At 40.9% G+C, this 20,073-nt stretch overlaps 1 protein-coding gene across 1 annotated transcript in view; it reads right to left on the minus strand.

Moving 5' to 3' along the window:
• The window catches only part of MDN1 (midasin AAA ATPase 1), a 167,775-nt gene that overhangs the window by 11,340 nt on the left and 136,362 nt on the right, over positions 1–20,073 (minus strand). Inside the window, exons 78-91 of the mRNA XM_029943195.1 lie at positions 19,468–19,953; positions 18,946–19,172; positions 18,009–18,164; positions 17,433–17,602; positions 16,460–16,621; positions 13,761–13,898; positions 9,547–9,688; positions 7,871–8,046; positions 7,205–7,348; positions 6,564–6,708; positions 3,779–4,101; positions 2,904–3,080; positions 1,735–1,836; positions 779–980 (exon numbers count right to left, since the gene is read on the minus strand). Of these exons, the coding sequence (XP_029799055.1) occupies positions 779–980; positions 1,735–1,836; positions 2,904–3,080; positions 3,779–4,101; positions 6,564–6,708; positions 7,205–7,348; positions 7,871–8,046; positions 9,547–9,688; positions 13,761–13,898; positions 16,460–16,621; positions 17,433–17,602; positions 18,009–18,164; positions 18,946–19,172; positions 19,468–19,953 (2,750 nt within the window). The remainder of the gene's footprint in view (positions 1–778; positions 981–1,734; positions 1,837–2,903; positions 3,081–3,778; positions 4,102–6,563; positions 6,709–7,204; positions 7,349–7,870; positions 8,047–9,546; positions 9,689–13,760; positions 13,899–16,459; positions 16,622–17,432; positions 17,603–18,008; positions 18,165–18,945; positions 19,173–19,467; positions 19,954–20,073) is intronic.

Consider the following 20,073-nt stretch of genomic DNA (forward strand, 5'->3'; position numbering starts at 1 on the left):
AGGCAGGACACACAGGACTCAGAGCAGCTAATGGAATTATCCTCCTTTACCAAGTTATGAGTGGAGATATTGTAGTAATTAGTGTATAACACAGAACACAGAAAGACCAATGTTGAAGACAAGCACTGTGATCTTGGACAAGTTCTTAAATTTGCTTTTCTATAAAATGGAAACATCAGAGCTTATAAGATTATTGGAAAAATTCCATGATCATGCAGCCAAGGCTCATTATAGTGTTTGGTACAAAGAGCTCACTTCATGGTAGCAATTATTACTGCTTTATTTTTCTAAAAAGTGAAGACAGGGAGAAAAAAAGTAATAGCAATCATTTCTGAAACTATGTTCAAAGATAAATATACAAGTTTACATACTAGGAATAGAATATTAAGAAGTCACCAAAAGAACTAAAAAGAGAGACTGAATAATGACTGACCACTCCCTTTTTATGTGGAGGTTTTCTTTTTTTTTTTCCCTTTTCATTTATGAGAAAAACACACATTTCTAATTCACAGATCCTATCATTGCAGGAAGTGACCTCACTGTAACGATGAAGAAATGTCCAGGTCTCAGAAACCCAGAGATTAGCACTAGGTTTGGATGTGGGCAGCTGTTATCAAGGATATGTAGAAGATTTACACTAGACCTTGAAACCCTGAACACTTGCACTTGGCTACAGTGCTATATATATATATAAACTAAATATATAGCATAAACTGCTGGACACCCAGTCATATATAGCATAAGCATGAGCAAAGGAGAAGGCTTCCCTAAACCATACCATATGTCTGTGCATCGTAAGGGTCACTGCCTTCTTTAATGTGCTCAAATGCATCTGCATTCTCCACCTGGGCCTGGGGCTGGGCTGGCCCCTGCTCAGTGTGGCTCTCCATATCCACAGTCCTCAGGCGCTTGTGCACACGCTCATTGTGATCACCCATGGAGCGTTCATTGTCGGCCTGCCCAGGTTTCCTCTTGAAACTCTGCGGGAAACATGAGGAACTTCCTTAGAGCTTTGTCTGTAATTGCAAAAGGACTAATGTCTATCCACAGGGGGGTGGTTAACTAAATTAGGTACAGCCATACAAAAATGGAATTCAATGCGGCAGTTAAAAAGAACAGTCAGATATCTATGCACAAATATAGGATGATCTCTAGGATACACTTTGTATCTGAAATGTTAGATATGCAAAAATATCTGTAAAACAAAACAAAACTGATAGCAGTAATTTACTCCTGGGTGGCTCAAAAACAGAAATAAGATGGGAGTTTTTAGGGGATTGTTTTTTATATATGTATTTCATATCATGTACATGAATTATACCGTTTTAAAAAACCTAATTTTTAAAACACACAAGTGTAAACTATTATAAAAAACAAAACAACACAAAACAACAACAACAAAAAACATACATGCCTAAGGACAGCGGGAAAAAGACTGGCTAGTCCTGGGCAACAGCACAGCACTCAACAACTGGCTCTTAAGCTGCATTACGTGGGGGGGTGTGTGTGGGGGGGCGGGGTGTGGGTGTGTGTGCGCATGCACCCACACAGGAAAGAAGCCCCAGGTTCCAACGGGAAAGCCCCAGAGTCCTGATCTGCTTGCCGAAGCTATCGTCAGTTTTGAGACAGCAAAACCTGGTAACGTGGCCTTTTTTTTTTTTTTAAACTGCTAGACTTAGTGCATCCTTTTCACATGCAGCCTTCACCTAAGTTTAGCTGAAGAGTGACAGAGACCTGTGTGTTCTTCCTCGTCTGTTTCTGGGAAGCCAGTCGAGCAATGAAGTTGGATTCATGGCCTTCTGCCTGGTTTGCATCTGCGGCTCCACTCCCGTGCTCCTGCGAAGTCCAAGCCATGAAGATTGAGCGTGGAAGATGCTATACAAACACCTGCTTACTGCGCTGTATTGCACACAGCTTCTCTATTATTCTCCTCTCAGAGTCACATATTACACCTGCCTCCCTGCTCCAGAAGTTAGCCATGACTAAGGCCTGGCCTGTGGGCAAAAACTGGAGCATCTAGATCCAGATATGTTACCTCTTGAGTGACTTCGCTGGGTAAGGCTGGTTAGTTCCTTGTTTCCAGGACCGATATGGCCTACTCTGAAGGCAGGACAGACCCCAGCTAGAAACCAGGCTCTGCATCAACCAGATGTACACCCTTGAGATGGTCATTTCATTTTACTGCGGCTTAACTCTAATATAAGGTGGAGAATGTCATAAGAACAATAACCGGCTATCTTACAGGACTTCTGTGAGGACCTGAATAATGAAAATGCTTAGCATCTGCCTAATGGGCGCTCAATAAACATGGTGGAAGGAGGTACGAGAAGTATAAAGAGGTGTTATTACTGGTGAGAGAACTGAGCTCAGCGAGGCTTAAGGAACTGTCAATAGTCACCAAAGCAGGTCCTTTGACTTTTAGCGCTCTTTCCACAGCAGGCCAGTCACCCAGACTGTGGCCATACACAGCACAGCACTCGGCTCAAGGAATAAAGAAGTGCTTTTGCTTTTTAAATTAAAACTTGTAGAGCCTGATGAACAGCAAGCAAAAAGGAAACACTGAGGCATATTACTACATGAAGTCTAAATGCAACCTTTCTTTCCCTGGGAATGTTCTAAAAATTAACATGAACCTGTTCTCCCACAAAGAACTAGCAGTCTAGTAGCTTTTTAAGGACAATACTTAAATAGTGTGTAGCAAATATTCTAGGGTTTGTTCTGAGAGACATATAAAAAAGGATTCTGATCATTTTCCAAAGAATGAGAGATGACCTTTAAATGTCAACAACAAAACAACATCACACATGAACCAACTAAAGCTAAATGGGTCATGATTTCACACAGGGAAGAAAGACCCCGCCCGCCAATAGGGGCAGCCAGCAGAAGCAGTGAGGGCCCAGCACCTCCTTCCCCTGCTCCTTCTCGGGCGCGGCCCCGGCCAGCTCCACAGCCTGTGCACTCTGCACACTCTCCACCCCAGTCTGCCCGCAGGAGTCGTGTTCTTCCCTCTCCGTGGCCTCTGGCACTGGCTCCTCTGTGTCAGAGTTCTCCCCACTGCCTTCTTCCTCTTCTTCCTGCTTCTGCAGGGTAAGCAAACACCACATTAAAATGCTCTCGGGGAGGGGCGCCTCGGTGGCTCAGTCAGTTAGGCGTCCAACTTCAGCTCAGGTCATGATCTCAGTTTGTGAGTTCAAGCCCTGTGCCCAGCTTTGCTGACAGCTGGGAGCTTGGGGCCTGCTTTGGATTCCGTGTCTCCCTCTCTGCCCCTCCCCTGCTCGCACTGTGTGTCTCTCTCTCTCTCAAAAATAAAATAAAAATATTTCTTTAAAAAATGCTCTGGGGGAAGAATATGAGGTAGGGGGCTGCTATAACAGGCAGGTGTCCCACTGCTCACCATGGGGAGTCTGCAGGGTGGGTATGGCCAGAAAGGGCCTAAAAGAGAAATTTAAAGCTGTTCAGCAGCGCCACCTGGTGATAGAGAAATATCCTAAAAGATTTTGATCAGAATAAGGTAACCTCTCCTCCACACTATTTGTTTTTTAAGTTTATTTATTTTGAGAAAGAGAGAGCGCAAAGTGAGGAAGGGGCAGAGAGACAGGGATAGGGAATCCCAAGCAGGCTCTGCACCACCAGTGCATAGCCTGATGTGGGGCTTGAACTCATGAACGACTAGATCATGACCTGAGCTATAAAGTTGGACGCTTAACTGAGCCAACCAGGCACCCCTCCTCCTCACTATTATTTTTTAACATGAGACAAGCCAGAAACCCCACAACACCTGGGGCTGGAGACCCTGGTCAACAGGAATGCCATTCTCTGCATTTTCGTCACTGGCTTCCTTGTCCTTGTCCTCCAGAGACTGACGCTCATCCTCTGAGTTTTCTTCAGGATGTTCAGCAGTATCTTTATCTTGGTCATCAGCTCCTGTGTCCATCTCTTCTTCCCTCTTGCCCTTGTCATCTTCATTGGAGCCTTCTTCAGGTTCAGGTTGACCCTGACCTTCACTATGGTCAGCCTCGGTCTCTTCCTTTATTTCCTCAGCTTCATGACCTGCTTCTTCAGTATCCATTGGCTTTTCTTTAATTTCCAAAGGATTCTCTTCTAGACAAATACAACAAAAATGAAAGAACACCAAATTTAACATGATTAAACATGGGATGGAGTTACACAAGTGTTTTATGAGTCTAAAGCCAAGAATTGGCAAACTGTGTCCCAAGAGCCAAATCTGGCTGACGTATTTCTGTAAATAAGGTTTTAATGGAATACAGCCACATATTTGCTTACCTATGTGTTTACCCATCCATTCTGTATTGCCTATCGCTGCTTTCACACTAAAACAGCAGAATGGAATTTCTGTAACCTGTCTCAGTTTATGGCCTGTGAAGTCTGATATATTTATTACGTGATCCTTTACAGGAAAAGTTTTGTCCACACCTGCTCTAAACCATACTTATATATGATTGTTTGTATGGTGCATTCCATTTAGAAACTTTAAGTAATCCACTGAAAAATCCTGAGTGGTGCCACAACAATAGGAATATTTTAGAACAAAGAAAATATTATCCTTGGGAATAACTGGTGGATGTCCTTCCTTATCATACATAGAAAATACAACATACATCCAATGGAAACAACCCTAATTGGGAAAATTTTATTTATTAAGAGAGCACTCCTATACTTTGGATACTTCAGAAAACACAGTTACTTTGTTAGCAAATAATTCTTTAAAATATTAGCTTCTTAATTTATATATGCAATAGCTTAAGGTGAGTTTGGGTGTTTTTCTAGAGCAAACAGCTATTACACTCTCAGTGGATTTTTAATTTTCTTAATTTTATGCTGACTTACTTGTTGAATTTAAGGGTAAAGTCTGATTTGGAAATTATATGGTAATGAAATGGCCTCTGAGACAACCACTTATTCAATGCTTAAAAAGTCAGCTAGGATTTAATGTAAGAAGTTGGATTTTATAGATGTTGGGAGATTTTCTTTTCTTTTTTTAATAAAATTATATGAAAATGAAAAAAAAGTAAGCTAGAGATTCAGAGTGAAGACTTGTTCTTAGCAAGAGGAAAGCCTCTATCAAATCTTCAACCAAATGACTCTGCTTAAATAGCAAGTTCATTAATTTATTATTTTTTTAAATTACTGAATACTTTAAAAACGGAAAATTCATTTTAAATTATCAGAGCCAGGGCACCTGGGTGGCTCAGTCGGTTGGGTGTCTGACTTTAGCTCAGGTGATGAGCTCACATTTCGTGGGTTTGAGCCCCAAGTCAGGTTACACAGCTCAGAGCCTGGATCCTGCTGTAGACTCTGTGTCTCCCTCTCTTTGGTCCCTCCCCCAACTCATGTTACTCTCTCTCTCGCTCGCTGTCTCTCTCAGTATTATAAAATAAGTGAAACAAAATAAGATAAAAAAGACTCATATAAAATAGATAAACCTCCTAGATTTAATGTACGTCAATACTTTGTCATATTCGTACCAAACTTCTGTCACTTGTTTTAAGACACAAATGGCTCTGGTACAACTACCCGGATTCTCAGTGCTTCTGCCCTTCCTACTTCCTCAGACTCACCATAACCTGAAGCTGCATTTTACTCTGATATTTTCCGACATTTGATGTACACATTAATAACATATAGGACTGTATTAAGTTTTTACATAAATGGTATCTCATATTCTTTTGTAACTTGCTAATCTTATTCCAATATGGTGTGATTTTTTGTTTTTGTTTTTGAGAGAGAGCATGGATGAACAGGGTGAGGGGGCAGAGGGAGAGAGAGACTCTTGAGCAGACTCCACACTCAGCGTGGAGCTTGAAGCACAGCTTGATCTCACAACCTTGGGATCATGACCTGAGCTAAAGTCAGATGCTCAACCAACTGAGCCACCCAGGCGCCGCTCCAATATGGTATTTAAAAAAAATTTTTTAAAGCTTTTCTAAATAGGTAACTGATTCATTATGAAGCAGAGGCTCTATACAATGCTTCCAATACGAGACCCCTCTCCCTAGGGAAGTCACTCAAACTGAACAATGGGGGACAGGCAGATCACTGTCAAGTGCCGTGTGATTTCTCGATTATTCAATTTCATACCCCACTAAGATGACTTCATATTTCAAACTAAAAACATGACATAAGCTTAGCAATCAATAACTGAAACAACCCTTTCCCTAAGAAAGCTGTAACAAGGCTTCACAAGAGGCCTGGATATACCCAGACTGCAGGCTTCACATCAACCCATGAGGCTGGGCATGGAGACAGCTGTGGGCAATGAAGCTTTGTGTGACAAAGCACCTCGTGGGCACTGCAGCACTAACACAGCACAGGAGAGGAAATCAATGACAAACACCTGGGGGTTCACTTTAATTCTTCTCAGCTTAAGCTTTAAGTCTCCTCAGGTGAGAAAAACTACAGAGAAAAAGCAAGTAATTTTCTCAAACTGGAATTGAGCTGACCAGGTATGATTTATGACCTGGCCATAATATGACCTGGAGAAATAAGTTACTGCTCATTTTTAGTGAGTTCCACTTGGTCTCTTTATGGTTTGAAAGACACACCTCCTTCCTGGTCGGAGTCCTCACTACCACTCTTGTCTGCACTGTTGTCCAGGTTCAAGTCATCAGGAAGGTCCAAGGCCTCGGGTTCCGGCAGCTCTTCCTGACGGCCATGGTAAGGGTCCACCTCATTCTCATCATATTCCCTCTTTGAGAGGAGAGAACAGGAAAAAGTTAAAAGAATTTTTAAAGTAGTATTTGCATATAATTAGCTCAAAGCACTTATGCTAAGGGAATACAAGATTTCTTCCCAAAACTTTCTCCCACACATTAGAATTTTACTGATGTTTCTACTAGAACTTTCATGTTGGATTTTCAAACTTCACTTACTGTGTAGGTTCTACATGGATAAGACGTACTGTTTTATGTAATTTCAAAAGGCATCTGAAATTTATGATAAGAAATAGAGAAAAGAATCACAGAACTCAGCTTCCAAACTCCAGCATGAACCCACACAGCACGAAGACTACCTCATTAGTAGCTAATAGTTAGAAATTTTGTGTCCTGTTGAGTGACTTTGTAACATGTTCTTTTATGAGGCAATGGGGAAATGATGAACAGGAAAAAAATGTCTTGAGACTCCCAGGAGCTGTGAGGAGCCCAGATCTTGAATCAGGAGCAGATTGATTTCAAATAATCATTACCTCATCTATTTGTTCATTAATTTTGTCTTGTCCTTGTTTATCATCAGCCACTTCTGCTTCCTTTTCTTCCTTATCTTGGTTTTTATCTCTGTTTGACTTCCCAGCATCCAAGTTGTCATCTTTGGCAACAAGTCCACAATCTTCCTAAATATCAGAGGAAGAAAAAAAATCATTACTCTCAATCTATGGACACTGCATTCACATAGGTTGATTCTACTCTTAAACATGTATAATCTGTCTCTGGAGTCTATCCTCTGGAAGATCCAGCTGCAGTGTGTCCTCCATGACCTGGGAAGAACATTCTGGCTTTGTCCAGATGGCAGCAGTATTAGCAGGTGTGTGAACGGTGGGGTGGGTCACACCCAGCCCCAATTTCTCCTAAGCAGAGAGCTGGGCAAGTTCAGTGGCCAATAGCAGAATCAGAGCATTTGCCCAGTTTTCTTAAGTTCCCTCCTGCATAACACATGGAATAGCCCAGGTCAGGCCATTCTTTTACCTATGTATACAATGAAGTAAGACAGACAGAGGAAAAGCGGGGAGGAGGGAGGAAGAGGGATGGAAGAAAGAAAAAGAAAAGAAAGATCACAAAATGACAGGGAGTGGTAGCTGGTGGAAAGGTTTCTTCTCAAGCTGGGGACTACAGGATGGGGAGAATCTTTTCATTACCTCATCCATTCCTGGTCCTGTTTCTTCAGTTTTACTGTCTTCTTCTTCCTCATCTTCCTCCTCCTCATCATCACCCCAAAGCCTCTCATCTAGTTTGTCAGCTTCCTCACCATTCAGATCGCCCATCTGTTTATCCAGGTCTCCGCCCTCACTATCTGATTTCCCATCATCCTCTTCTGAAAGGGAAGGCATGAGCTTAGTTAGAGTTAGGCAAATCCCCAACCTGACTGGGCCATGTGCATAAGAGGCATGGACCCACCACCTGGCAAGTGCCCCACTGAGATTCACTGCTTGCATTTACAGACACGGGACAGGCATATGCCTTTAGATCTCCTGAAGCAGCACTACTGTGTTATGCAAACTATTAGACAGAAAAAAGACGACTATAATGTGTGGTATTAACTAACAGAAGGGTGATGGAATAGCTGTCAGGCTGTCTACTTCTGGTGTGAGGGGAATATTCATTATGAGACTGCAACTTTACTGGGCTAAGGTTTCTTATCTATGAAATAAGAGCTTAACTATATGATTTTCAAGATTCCTCTCCATCTCCAAAATACTATATACACTTCTATCTTGACCATGTTTTAAAATCACATGTCTAACTCACTCAGAATTTCTCTCAATTGTTTTTGCTCAAGGTCCATTGTGACAAAGATACATCCTTATACTGCTTAGGCAAGCATATGGTTTTCTACTCTAAGGTCAACTTTCATTTCTGCAAGATCTTCACTTAGAATAAGACACAGTAAGGGCGCCTGGGTGGCTTAGTCAGTTAAACCTCTGACTTAGGCTCAGGTCATGATCTCACAGTCCGTGGGATTGAGCCCTGCATCAGGCTCTGTGCTGACAGCTCAGAGCCTGGAGCCTGCTTCAGATTCTTTCTGTCTGTCTGTCTCTCCCTCCCTCCCTCTCTCTTTCTCTCTCTCTCTCGCTGCCCCTCCTCCACTCACTGTCTGGCTCTCTCAAAGTAAAATAAAGACATAAAAAAAAAAAAAAGAGTAAGATACAATATCTCAAATTAAGCTCTGGAGAAAAATTTAGGGGTAGTAGCTGAATTACGGTACAAACATGACAGATGACGATGTCCTGTAAGAAATCATATTCTCAAACAATTTGTAATGAGAGGGAAACATTTATATGTCAAATGAAAAAAGCTGACTATATAACTATTTATGGTCTCTGGTTTATTTAGAAATAAACTAAAATTAATTAAGTAGTTTGGGTGGTAAGCCTAAGGACTATCTGTTTTACTCCTGCATTTTTGTTCCAAATCTTCTATAACAAAGGTCTACTATTTTAGAATTTTCAGAGGTTTTTTTTTTTTTTAAAGAAACTACCCTGAACAATTTACTTTTAAGCTGAGAGCCAAAGTCTGTCAGAGATCTCGCTCCTTGTTCCCTTGAGGTTCCCTGAAGGGGAAGTCACTGCATGTAGCATATGAGGCAGCCAAAATAGCAGTCAATGTCTCGGTTTGCTCAAAACCACCTCCAGAATGGACCACAGACTCCTGCCTCCATGGAGACGGTGATGAAACAGGAGTACGCTGATGTTTCGATCTGCGGTTACGCAGAGTAATAAACTTGTTCCAAAAGATTATAATAGGCTCATTGGGAATATGTGATTTCCTAGATAAAATATTTTTTAAAAACAAGAATGAAGTGACAATCTCAAACCTTTTTCTTCAAGTTCCCCATCATGCATTTTCCCATCAAAGTCTTCTGACATCTCAATGGCATTATCCTCGCCCTTAATGTCTGATTTTGAGTCAGGATCCTCTTTATCCTTTTCTTGGCCTTTCTGAAATGTATCTTCTGCCTATAGCAAAAAGCATTACAGACAACATAAACAAACGTTATAACTTTACTAATTTAGCTCTAAATAAAATGGAAATACATAAATGCCAACATTAATGATATAAAGTTATCTCTCAGGAGAGAAAAAAGGAGAACCAACAAAGACAACCACACTACATAAATTCTGGTTTGTTTTAATATGTATGTAATATCCAGTTTTACTGCATTGTAATTAGACAATACAGAATTTTGTTGAAGTTCTTCTTCATGTACATTGTCAAAAAAAATTCCAGATTTAAAAATATGCAGTCTTAAAAAATAAGAATATGAATTCTTAAAAATAAAAATTCTAATCTTATTGTATTGTCCATATCTTTAATATTTTTATCAGTTTAGTTTCTCATGGACAATAACTCAATGTAGATTTTTCTACATTCCCTTAACCTATATATTCCCATATACTCTATGTGATATTTGGGCCGAAGCTTTGTGACTGTTCTTTCATTATGGTTGCATTTTTTAAAATGCTTTTTTAAATACAAAAGTAATAAAATCCCATTTAAAGAATTCTAAGCAAAACAGAGTAAGTTTCCTACGGCCATCCTCCTCCCAAAGAAATCAGCACCAGTGACATTCTGGAGCATCTTTTCAACCATGAATACACCAACATGCATTTAGTAATATAGGCAATCTGCAGCAATATCTGCCTCCCAATATCTTTTTAAACAAAAAGGGATCATTGCTTCACAACCTGTTTGGCATTCTCCTTTTCTAAGTCAAAAAATATCTCATAGATGTATTTCTATGTTGATACATATAAACCTATCTCATTCTGTCTAACTTATAATGCTGTTCTGCATGGATGTAACATAATTTAAATAATTCCCTCCTGATAAACATTTGGATTCTTTTATAATTTTACCATTATAAATAATACTATAGTGAACATACTTGAGTAAAAAACATTAGCATTTCTATCAGAAACCATGGTATTCCTAGGTCAAAGAATACACACCATGTAAAATCTATGAGATACTGCTAAATTGCTCTGATCGCTTTAACCCACTTAATGTTTTTCATACTCGATTGCACTTTTCTATAAAATACCCTTTTTTTTTTAGCTTTAATTTTTTTCCATGAGAAAAGTACTTTTCCCAAGGTTAAATTTGAAAAATAGAGAAAAGGCAAATAAAAAATATATTATGTATTGAACAGGGTTCTACCATATCAACACTAGCATAACACTTTTGATTTTTTTTCCACTCTTCCCTTCAAAGGATGAGAGTAAGTTTGAATTGCTTTGGTCCTTTATTTTTAATAATTATAATCATATCTTAAATAAAAAATTATGGTCTGCTTTAGACTTAGAATATAGGTGCTAAAAAATTCAATTATCTCTCTTAAAAATTTTTTTAATGCTTATTCATTTTTGAGAGACAGAGACAGAGCATGAGTGGAGAAAGGGCAGAGAGAGGGAGACACAGAACCCTAAGCAAGCTCCAGGCTCTGAGCCATGAGCACAGAATCCAATTCAGGGCTCGAACACATGAATCATGAGATCATGACCTGAGCTGAAGTCGTATACTTAACCAACTGAGCCACTCCACTCAGGCGACCCCCATTATCTCTTTAAAAAAATTTTTTTAACATTTTACTTTTTATTTCTTGGGAGACAGAGACAGAGTGCAAGCAGGGGAGGGGCTGAGAAAGAGGGAGACACAGAACCCAAAGAAGACTCCAGGCTCTGAGCTGTTAGCACAGAGCATGACACGGGGCTCGAACCCACAAATGCAAGATCATGAGCTGACCTGAAATCAGATGCTCAATCGACTGAGCCACCCAGGCACCCCAAGAAATTTAATTATCTCTTACTCTTCAAGTCACAGTTGATAAATCTAAATGACTAATAATAATGATGTTAAAAAAAATCACTCCTAAATATGAAAGGCATTTAAAAAAGCCAATAGCAATGAGAAAGAATGAAATATGGCCATTTGTAGGAAAGTGGATGGACCTCGAGGGTGTCATGCTAAGCGAAATAAGTCAGGCAGAGAAAGACAGATACCATATGTTTGCACTCATAGGTCTAACAGGAGAACAGGAGAAACCTAATGGAGGACCAGGGGGAGGGGAAGAGAGAAAGAGAGTTGGGGAGAGAGAGGGATGCAAAACCTGAGAGACTATTGAATACTGAAAACGAACTGAGGGCTGAAGGGGGAGGGGTGGAAAGAGGTGTAGGTGATGGAGGAGGGCACTTATGGGGAAGAGCACTAGGTGTTGTATGGAAACCAATCTGACAAACTATTAAAAAATAAAAAAATAAAAATAAAAAAGCCAATAGGGGTGCCTGGGTGGCTCAGGAAGTTGGGCATTCGACTCTTGATTTCAGCTCAGACTGTGATCTTGCAGTTCACAGGATTGAGCCCCACGTTGGGATTCGCACTGACAAAGGGGAGCCTGCTTGAAGTTCTCTCCCTCTCTCCGCCCCTCCCCTGCTCACACTCTCAAAACACACACACCTTTTTTTTTTTTTAAGTTGCCCCTTGACTTTATTTTTACTTTTTGTTCTAGTAAAACATGTTTATTTTTTTTAATATAATTTATTGACAAGTTGGCTAACATACAGCGTGCTCTTGGTCTCAGGGGTGGATTCCCATAGTGCATCGCTTACATACAACACCCAGTGCTCATCGCAACTAGTGCCCTCCTCAATGCCCATCAATCATTTTTCCTTCTTCCCTGCACTCCCCCTTTCAACCCTCAATTTATTTCTCTGTATTTATGAGTCTCTTACGGTTTATCTCACTCTCTATTTAAAATTACTTTTCCCTTCCCTTCCCCCATGGTCTTCTGTTAGGGTTCTCGAGTTCCACATATGTTTGAAACATACATTATATGTTCTTTCTCCATTTAACTTAGCATAATACCCTCCAGTGCCATCCATGTTGTTGCAAGTAGTAGGATTTCATTCTTCATTCATTGTCAAGTAGTACTCCATTGTATATATAAACCACATCTTCTTTATCCATTCATCAGTTGATGGACATTTAGGCTCTTTCCATAACTTGGCTATTATATATGAAAGTGTTGCTATAAACATTGGGGTGCATATGTCCCTATGAATCAGTACTCCTGTAGCCTTTGAATAAATCTTAGTCTAAACCATCTATTTCCAAAGCGTTCCTGATTCTACCCAAAATAAGATATATATTAAAATTTTTCAACGGGTCTTAAAGACATACAATAAAACCTATTAATAGTAAACAACGGCATTATTACTTAATGCAGTGGTCACTTAAAATAGCCATGTTTTTTATCTTTAAATAAGCCACTATCAAAAGTACTCTAGAAAATCATCAACAAAGACCTTCTCACTTAAAATAAAATTTTGGGGCACCTGGGTGGCTCAGTCAGTTAAGTGTCTGACTTCAGCTCAGGTCATGATCTGGTGGTTTGTGGGTTCAAGCCCTCCGTCAGGCTCTGTGCTAAAAGCTCGGAGCCTGGAGCCTGTTTCAGATTCTGTGTCTCCCTCTCTCTGCCCTTTCCCTGCCTGCACTCTATCTCTGTCTCAAAAATAAATAGACATTAAAAAATAATAAAATAACAATATCTTATGGGGGCACCTGGGTGGCTCAGTCAGTTATGCATCCAACTTCGGCTCAGGTTATAATCTCATGGTTCGTGGGTTTGAGCCCCGCGTCAGGCTCTGTGCTAACAGCTCAGAGCCTGGAGCCTGCTTCAAATTCTATGTTTCCCTCTCTCTCTCTGCCCCAAATTTATGTTCTTTTCTCTCAAAAATGAATAAATTTAAGAAAAATAAAATAAAAAATAAAATAAGCACCAAAATTTTAAATCATTTCCCTTTCAAATTATAGCCATAACTAATGACTGAACTACAAAGTTCCTTGGTCTCTAGGCTTTTTATTTACACTCAACTCCCTAAAGCTTTAGTATTCTTAGGGCTCTGTGGATCATAGCTTGAAACCATTAACTTAGTAAAAACATTCATGTGTAAAATTTAATATTGAAATGAAAGGAAAAGAGGAGTGAGCTTCTGTAAACTGTATGCATATTTCACTCATATGAAAACTTACCTGTTCTTCATTTTCAATCTGGTCACTCACATCTTTCATGCCCTCGCCTTCCCCAATTCCACCTCCCTCATAGTCATGGAACTCAGTTGCTCCCTCTCCTGCTGAATCTTCCATGAATTCTTTGGGCAGGCAAAATCCCTTAAAAGCAGAAGAGTGAACAGTTAAGCACAAAAGCAACTTAAAAAAAAAAAAAAGGACTTCCAGTCTTGGGGAAAAATAATTGTTAGCTTTTTTTAGTTCAGTATTTTAAATCTGATGGAAATATGTACAGTAGACTTTTGACATTCTTTTCTTCCTTGATAACAGTTATTATGCAGTTTCAAAGCTTGGCATCAGATTTAACATACCAGTTTTTGACTCTGTAGAGGCCCTTTAGCGTGTGGTAATTTTTCATTTGGCAAGACAAAAATCTGAATGAGTTATACTTGGACAGTATTTAGAAGCAAGTCAATGAGCAAGAGTAGAACCTCTCAGTGTCTAAATCTCAAAGGGATACTGTCATTCTTTATTTACTTCTCAAATTAGTAAGCTTGAGAGAAGAGAGAGGAGGGAGAGAAGACATATAGCCCTGGAGGCTCAGCAACTTGAAACAACTGCCACAGATTTCATTTTTACTTCAAAAATCGAAGAATATGTTACGGTATGGTGTGCTTCTCAGGTAAAATGTTAGTTTTAATATAAAAACTATGCCCCCACTTCAACTTTTCAGCTAAAATTGTCATTCCTGGGGTAGCTGCCACATCTGGCCTCAGCTATTTTCTGCCACAGCACCTGGCACAGCATGGGGTCTAGAGTCAAGAACAGGTCAGACAGAAACGCTCATGAAGTGTTAACAAAACCGTTTCATGTTGGAAAATAGTTTGGAAAGAAAAATCAACTGCTAACATGTGGAACAAAAATGAATAGAAAAACAAGTAGAAGAAAATAGTGGCTCTCAATCAGAAATTGTATCAGATAAGCTATCAAGTTATTTGTCAATCTAAGGATGGCAAGAACTAAAAAATAGGCTGCCGGCTAACAAGGAATTAAGATCCCAAACCAGCAAATACTGATTGTGACTCAGTTTCACAGAAACAGCTTTCCATGGATTTAATACTGTAATTATGACATAGATCTATTGCCTTAGCACTACTTTCAATTTCCTTCAGGACTATTCAGAAAGGATGTGAATACAATTTGGATACTTAAAAACTTAAAGGAAAGGCAAATTCTCTATCAGGAATGTATTCTTAGAAAGCTGACTAAAAAATATGTTTTGGTTAACTTAGATCTAATTTTCCCATTGAGCTACTTTATTTTATTTTTTAAAAAATTGTTTTTAATTTTTTTTAATGTTTTATTTATTTTTGATACAGAGAGAGACAGAGCACGAGAGGGGAAGGGGCAGAGAGAGAAGGAGACACAGAATCTGAAGCAGGCTCCAGGTTCTGAGCTAGCTGTCAGCACAGAGCCTGATGCGGGGCTCGAACCCACGAACGTGGGATCTGACCTGAGCTGAAGCCAGAGGCTTAACCAACTGAGCCACCCAGGCGCCCCAAGCTACTTTATTTTAAAATAGGTTTAGGTGGGGGGGCCTCCTGGGTGGTTCGGTCGCTTAGGTGTCCAACTCTTGATTTTGGCTCAGGTTATGATCTCACAGCTCATGAGTCTGGGCTCCACTCCATAACAGGCTCTCCACTGACAGCACGAAGCCTGCTTGAGATTCTCTGTCTCCCTCTCTCATTGCCCTTCCCCTTCATGCTCTTGCACTTTCTCTCTCAAAAATAAATAAATTAACAAACATTTAAAATAGGTTTAGGTATAGGCAGAATTTGCCCGTATAAGGTGGAGATTCAGATGTCCTACTGCAGGGCACACAACTATAGCAGCTACATCTGGAATAGCCAAAGGGGGCTCCCAACACTTTGCTTATATTAAAGTGGGCCCATACCCCACTCCAAAACACAGGCCAAAGTCATTCTAAAACCTGGCAGACAAGAGCAACAGCATAAGTGGACAACAGAATGGAACCAAACCTCAGGGTACCCTCACCATACACTGTCCTTCCTCTGTCTTTTGCATAAGGTGTATCTTCCAAGGAGTGACGGGATGTGAGACTAGCTCAGTGCCCATCAGACAGAAGGAGCAAATAAGACATTCGTTTATTTATTCCTCAACAAATACACACATTTATCCTCTACATACACTGCATGGCTTCCCTTCCAATTTAAAACCCTATCTAGTATTCCAGATACCAAGAACTAAGAACTCTTTACTGTAAGAAGCCTAGACCCCAACTTTAGTTCGTAAATTCCTATCTTCAAGTGATTCTACCAGTATTGTACTTATATTTGGAGAAAATCTTAGAATACTAAGGAAATCAAATCAAAACAAAACATATATATAATCAATTGAAGGTAGTTCTCACAAAAATGCTAAGGAGTGTAGGCAGATCTCATTTTACAAATGAGGACACTAAGGTTCAGGATAGCCTCTGTGGTGTAGGGAGTTCATCAGTGAAGAGCCTGCAGGTTCCAAGACCTTAGTGGAAACAGGCGTAGCAAAAGGGTGCTGGACAAAGTGCTGAAAAATCCACAGGGAGTGCAAATCACCTCCTGCTATTTGTGAAGGTCCAAAATAAAAGCCTGTGAAACCAAGCACTAGTAGCTCGAGTATTTGGTACTTGGTACACCAGGGAGCTTCACGTGAACAGTCCTTACCTCCTGGGCGAGCTCCGTAAAGACCTGGGCAAGAACAGAGAGCAGCTTTGCAGTGCTACGGTGAGTTGCCAAAGATATGGTCAGGAAGAAGAGGACGAGGTCTGAGTACCTGGAGAGCATGGGCACCAGACGCACCAGCACGCAGCAGGACTGGCTGAAGAACTGCGGGCAAAAGATCACAAGGCCTGCTCATCCTAAGTAATGCGTGCGGGGTTTTCTCCGCAATAAAAATGTTCTGGAACTAGACAGCAACAATAGTGCCACAGTGTTGCAAATACACTAAATGCCACTAATGGTCTTATGTATATTTTCTCTATCTCTATCTCTCCCCGCTCCCTCTCACACAGACACACACACACACACACACACACACACACACACACACACCTCTACTGATATTTCTTCTGTTTTCACACAAACCTTCACAAAAGTACACTTTAAGTTCTGTCAGTTACATTCTGTTTAGTCAACAGTTATGTCCCGTTTAGTGTTTTTTAGAATAAGATGTTTATAAAGGAATTCTATTCAGAACCAAAGTCGGCGCTGGAGTCACTGCTATAGACTTACAACATCCCACAACATAAGCTACTACGCTGGAGTAGCATGGGGGTGGCAACTTCCCTCTTTGCTAGCTAGCTTGTTGTGAAGGGAATGGTATCTGCAGAGGGTGGCCATTCATTAGTCGACAGGAGCAATACCCACCATTAACATCAAACACCCAGGAATATATGGTTAGGATAGGAAAGAATCCCAAGATGACAGATGCTCTGGGCTGCATCTATGCATCTAACAAATGTGACCCTCAGCTAGCAAGCTCTAAGCTTTTCAAAGTTTGTTGGTCGTGTTTACCGGCATAAAGAAACCAAATGCTTAGTGATTTTTTTTCCACCAAAGGCCTGCTTTGGGACCACCTACATAAAGCAAAGTGAAACCCACTCTTGATGGCAAGAGCTTGTGAAGAACTGCTGGTTACCGTGTGTTTTGCTGCCATGCCATCTTCGCCATATGATTTCAGCCTCTCCAACAGCTCAGAGACGGCAGAAATGATTTTCTGCACATGCAGAGCGCTTACATCGGCCCACAAGTCATCCTCTAAGAGTTTCGTTAGATGTCCTGACTGCAGTCCCTCCAAGCCTGCTGCCTCTTTCATGGACAGAAAAGGAAGACATGATAAGTAACACAAAATAAACCCTTTTCGTCTCCATTCATGCAGTCATCACTCCCAAAATCTGTCCTTCGATATTTTGCCACAAAGGAGTGTCTGGGTGGCTCAGTCGGTTGAGCGTCCAACTCTGGCTTAGGCCTTAATCTCACAGTTCATGGGTTCAAACTCCGCATCAGGCTCTGTGCTGACAGCTTCAGAGCCTGGAGCCTGCTTTGGATTCTGTGTTTCCCTCTCTCTCTTCCCCTCCCCTGCTTGCACTCTGTCTCTCTTTCTCTCAAGAATAAACAAACATGTTTAAAATTTTTTAAAAAAATATTTAGCCACAAAAAGAAATTTAAAATTAAATCAAGTATAAAAATAGTTTTTGCTTGATTTCAGACATACCATCCTCTTCTTGTGGTCTTGTTTGGTCGGTGTTCTCCTCTGTCTTTTTACTGCTTCTTTCTGCTAAGTCCTGGATGGCACAAAGGATGGTCCGGATGGCAGATTCAACCTGTTCTGAAAAATCTTCCACAAACCCTTCCTCTAACATTTGGTTTCCTAGTAAGTAACAAGGTGCAAAATAAACAAATAAAACCAATCATTTACTTCAGCACCTCTGGAAATTATTAACAATCCTCACTTGTTATTTTTACAAACAGCCACCTGTTAGCCATTTATTACAAGTGAGCCACAGTGTCAATCTGTGATAAATACAAAGATGAATGAATGAGACAAATTCCCTGCTGAGATGAATTACAAGTTTATCGGCTTTTACTGAAAGTTCTGCTAGAAGAATGCCAAAGATATGAAAACAGTTAAGATGATGTGTATAACCACCAGTTTAGTCCAGATATCAGCCCTCAGCTTTCCAGTCTAAGAGGGAACTGTCTGTTAACAGTGAGTGAGCCCATGCTGCCTCCCTGCATGTGTGCTACAAAGTGACATAATCAACTCAAAGGCAAGGTACTCAAAGATATGAGGCAGAGGGGCACCTGGGTGGCTCGGATGGTTAAGAGTCCAACTCTGGATGTTGGCTCACATCATGATCTCATGATTCATGAGTTCAAGCGCCACACTGGGCTCTGTACAGATAGTGTGGAGCCTGCTTGGGATATTCTCTCTCCCTATTTTTCTCTCTCAAAATAAATAAACTTTAAGAAAAAAAGAGAAATGAGGCAGAGAGTTAAGAGCTGGGGGTTACAAACACACCTGCCTGCCTTAGAATGCTGCAGAGATATGGAACAAAACAATGTGTCTTTAGGATAGTCTAGACTTAAGTCTATAAGACATCACTCCAACACAAGGTTTGACTCCATTGCTAAATGACAGATAGTCTTACCACTTTGGCTTCCTGAAGCAAGTAGATGTGTCTTCCAGGAAGTAAAGTCATTTGTGGCTTTATTGATTTCTCCTCTTAAATATTTCAGGCTCTCAACTAATGCCATTTGTTGGTCTGTTTGCTCAACTTCCATTCCTGGAATAATGAACAAGGACTCTAGTCCTTGCAAATGAACGGACACCTGGGACAGGCAACTTAGCCCAGAAGAGCAAACTTCAAAATCTTTCCTGCAACAACAAATTCAACAAATGTTGACAGAAAGTGGCTAACACACACCCACACCCACCCACCCACCCACCCACCCACACACACACACACACACACACCCTGCTCCTTCCATCTACTAAAATGTAAGCAGGGAAAAATTCACTATATCTCAAGATTTACAGCTAAACATACACTACAAAGCCTATGAAGGTCCACAGAAAAACTGAATTGAAATAAAATACTTTCATCACTTTATCCCTTTACTAAACTCTAATCAAGCAACCAGAGGGACAGTACAGGCACAGGCATACTCACCAAGAATGAAAGAGAGTCTCACAAGACTGTTGCCTGATTTCGTCAACATCAGCTTTCACTGTTTTAATGGTTTTCAGCATCTCTGTTAATCTCGCAGTTGACTGTTTCCAAAGCTCATCCTGTTTCCGCATCCAGCAACCAGAGGGCAGCTGATTTCGAGGTACTGGGGATGGGCAACTGAGTTCTGATGGGATGAGGTCCTGTACTGCTCCAGGACGCCATCCGTTGGTGAGCTCTGGTCCTTCCGGGGAGGGGGCAGAAGGCTGACCCTGTAGCTGGGCGCCACCTTGGCCTGGAGTTGGCCCTGCACTGGGGCAGCACTGGAGGAGCCAGGAGAGCTGCTCAAGCAGGATTTGGCTCTGCATGGCCAGATGCTGCAGCCTTTCTGTCCACTGCTGCACACCATCCTGAGGGGGGAAGGCCATGGGGTAGACCCGTGGCCCAGTCAGCCTGCCGTGAATCTCTTGCACACAGCCAAGGAGGTTCCTGTGCAGAGAAACCCATGGAGAAATCATGTGGCACCTTAAACTGCATCACCGTGTTGTTTTTAATAATAACTTCATTTGTTTCTGAACAAAGTATGGACTTTTTCACATAATCAAGGAG

The sequence above is a fragment of the Suricata suricatta genome, chromosome 7 (genome assembly GCF_006229205.1).
Source record: "Suricata suricatta isolate VVHF042 chromosome 7, meerkat_22Aug2017_6uvM2_HiC, whole genome shotgun sequence".
Classification (NCBI taxonomy): Eukaryota; Metazoa; Chordata; class Mammalia; order Carnivora; family Herpestidae; genus Suricata; species Suricata suricatta.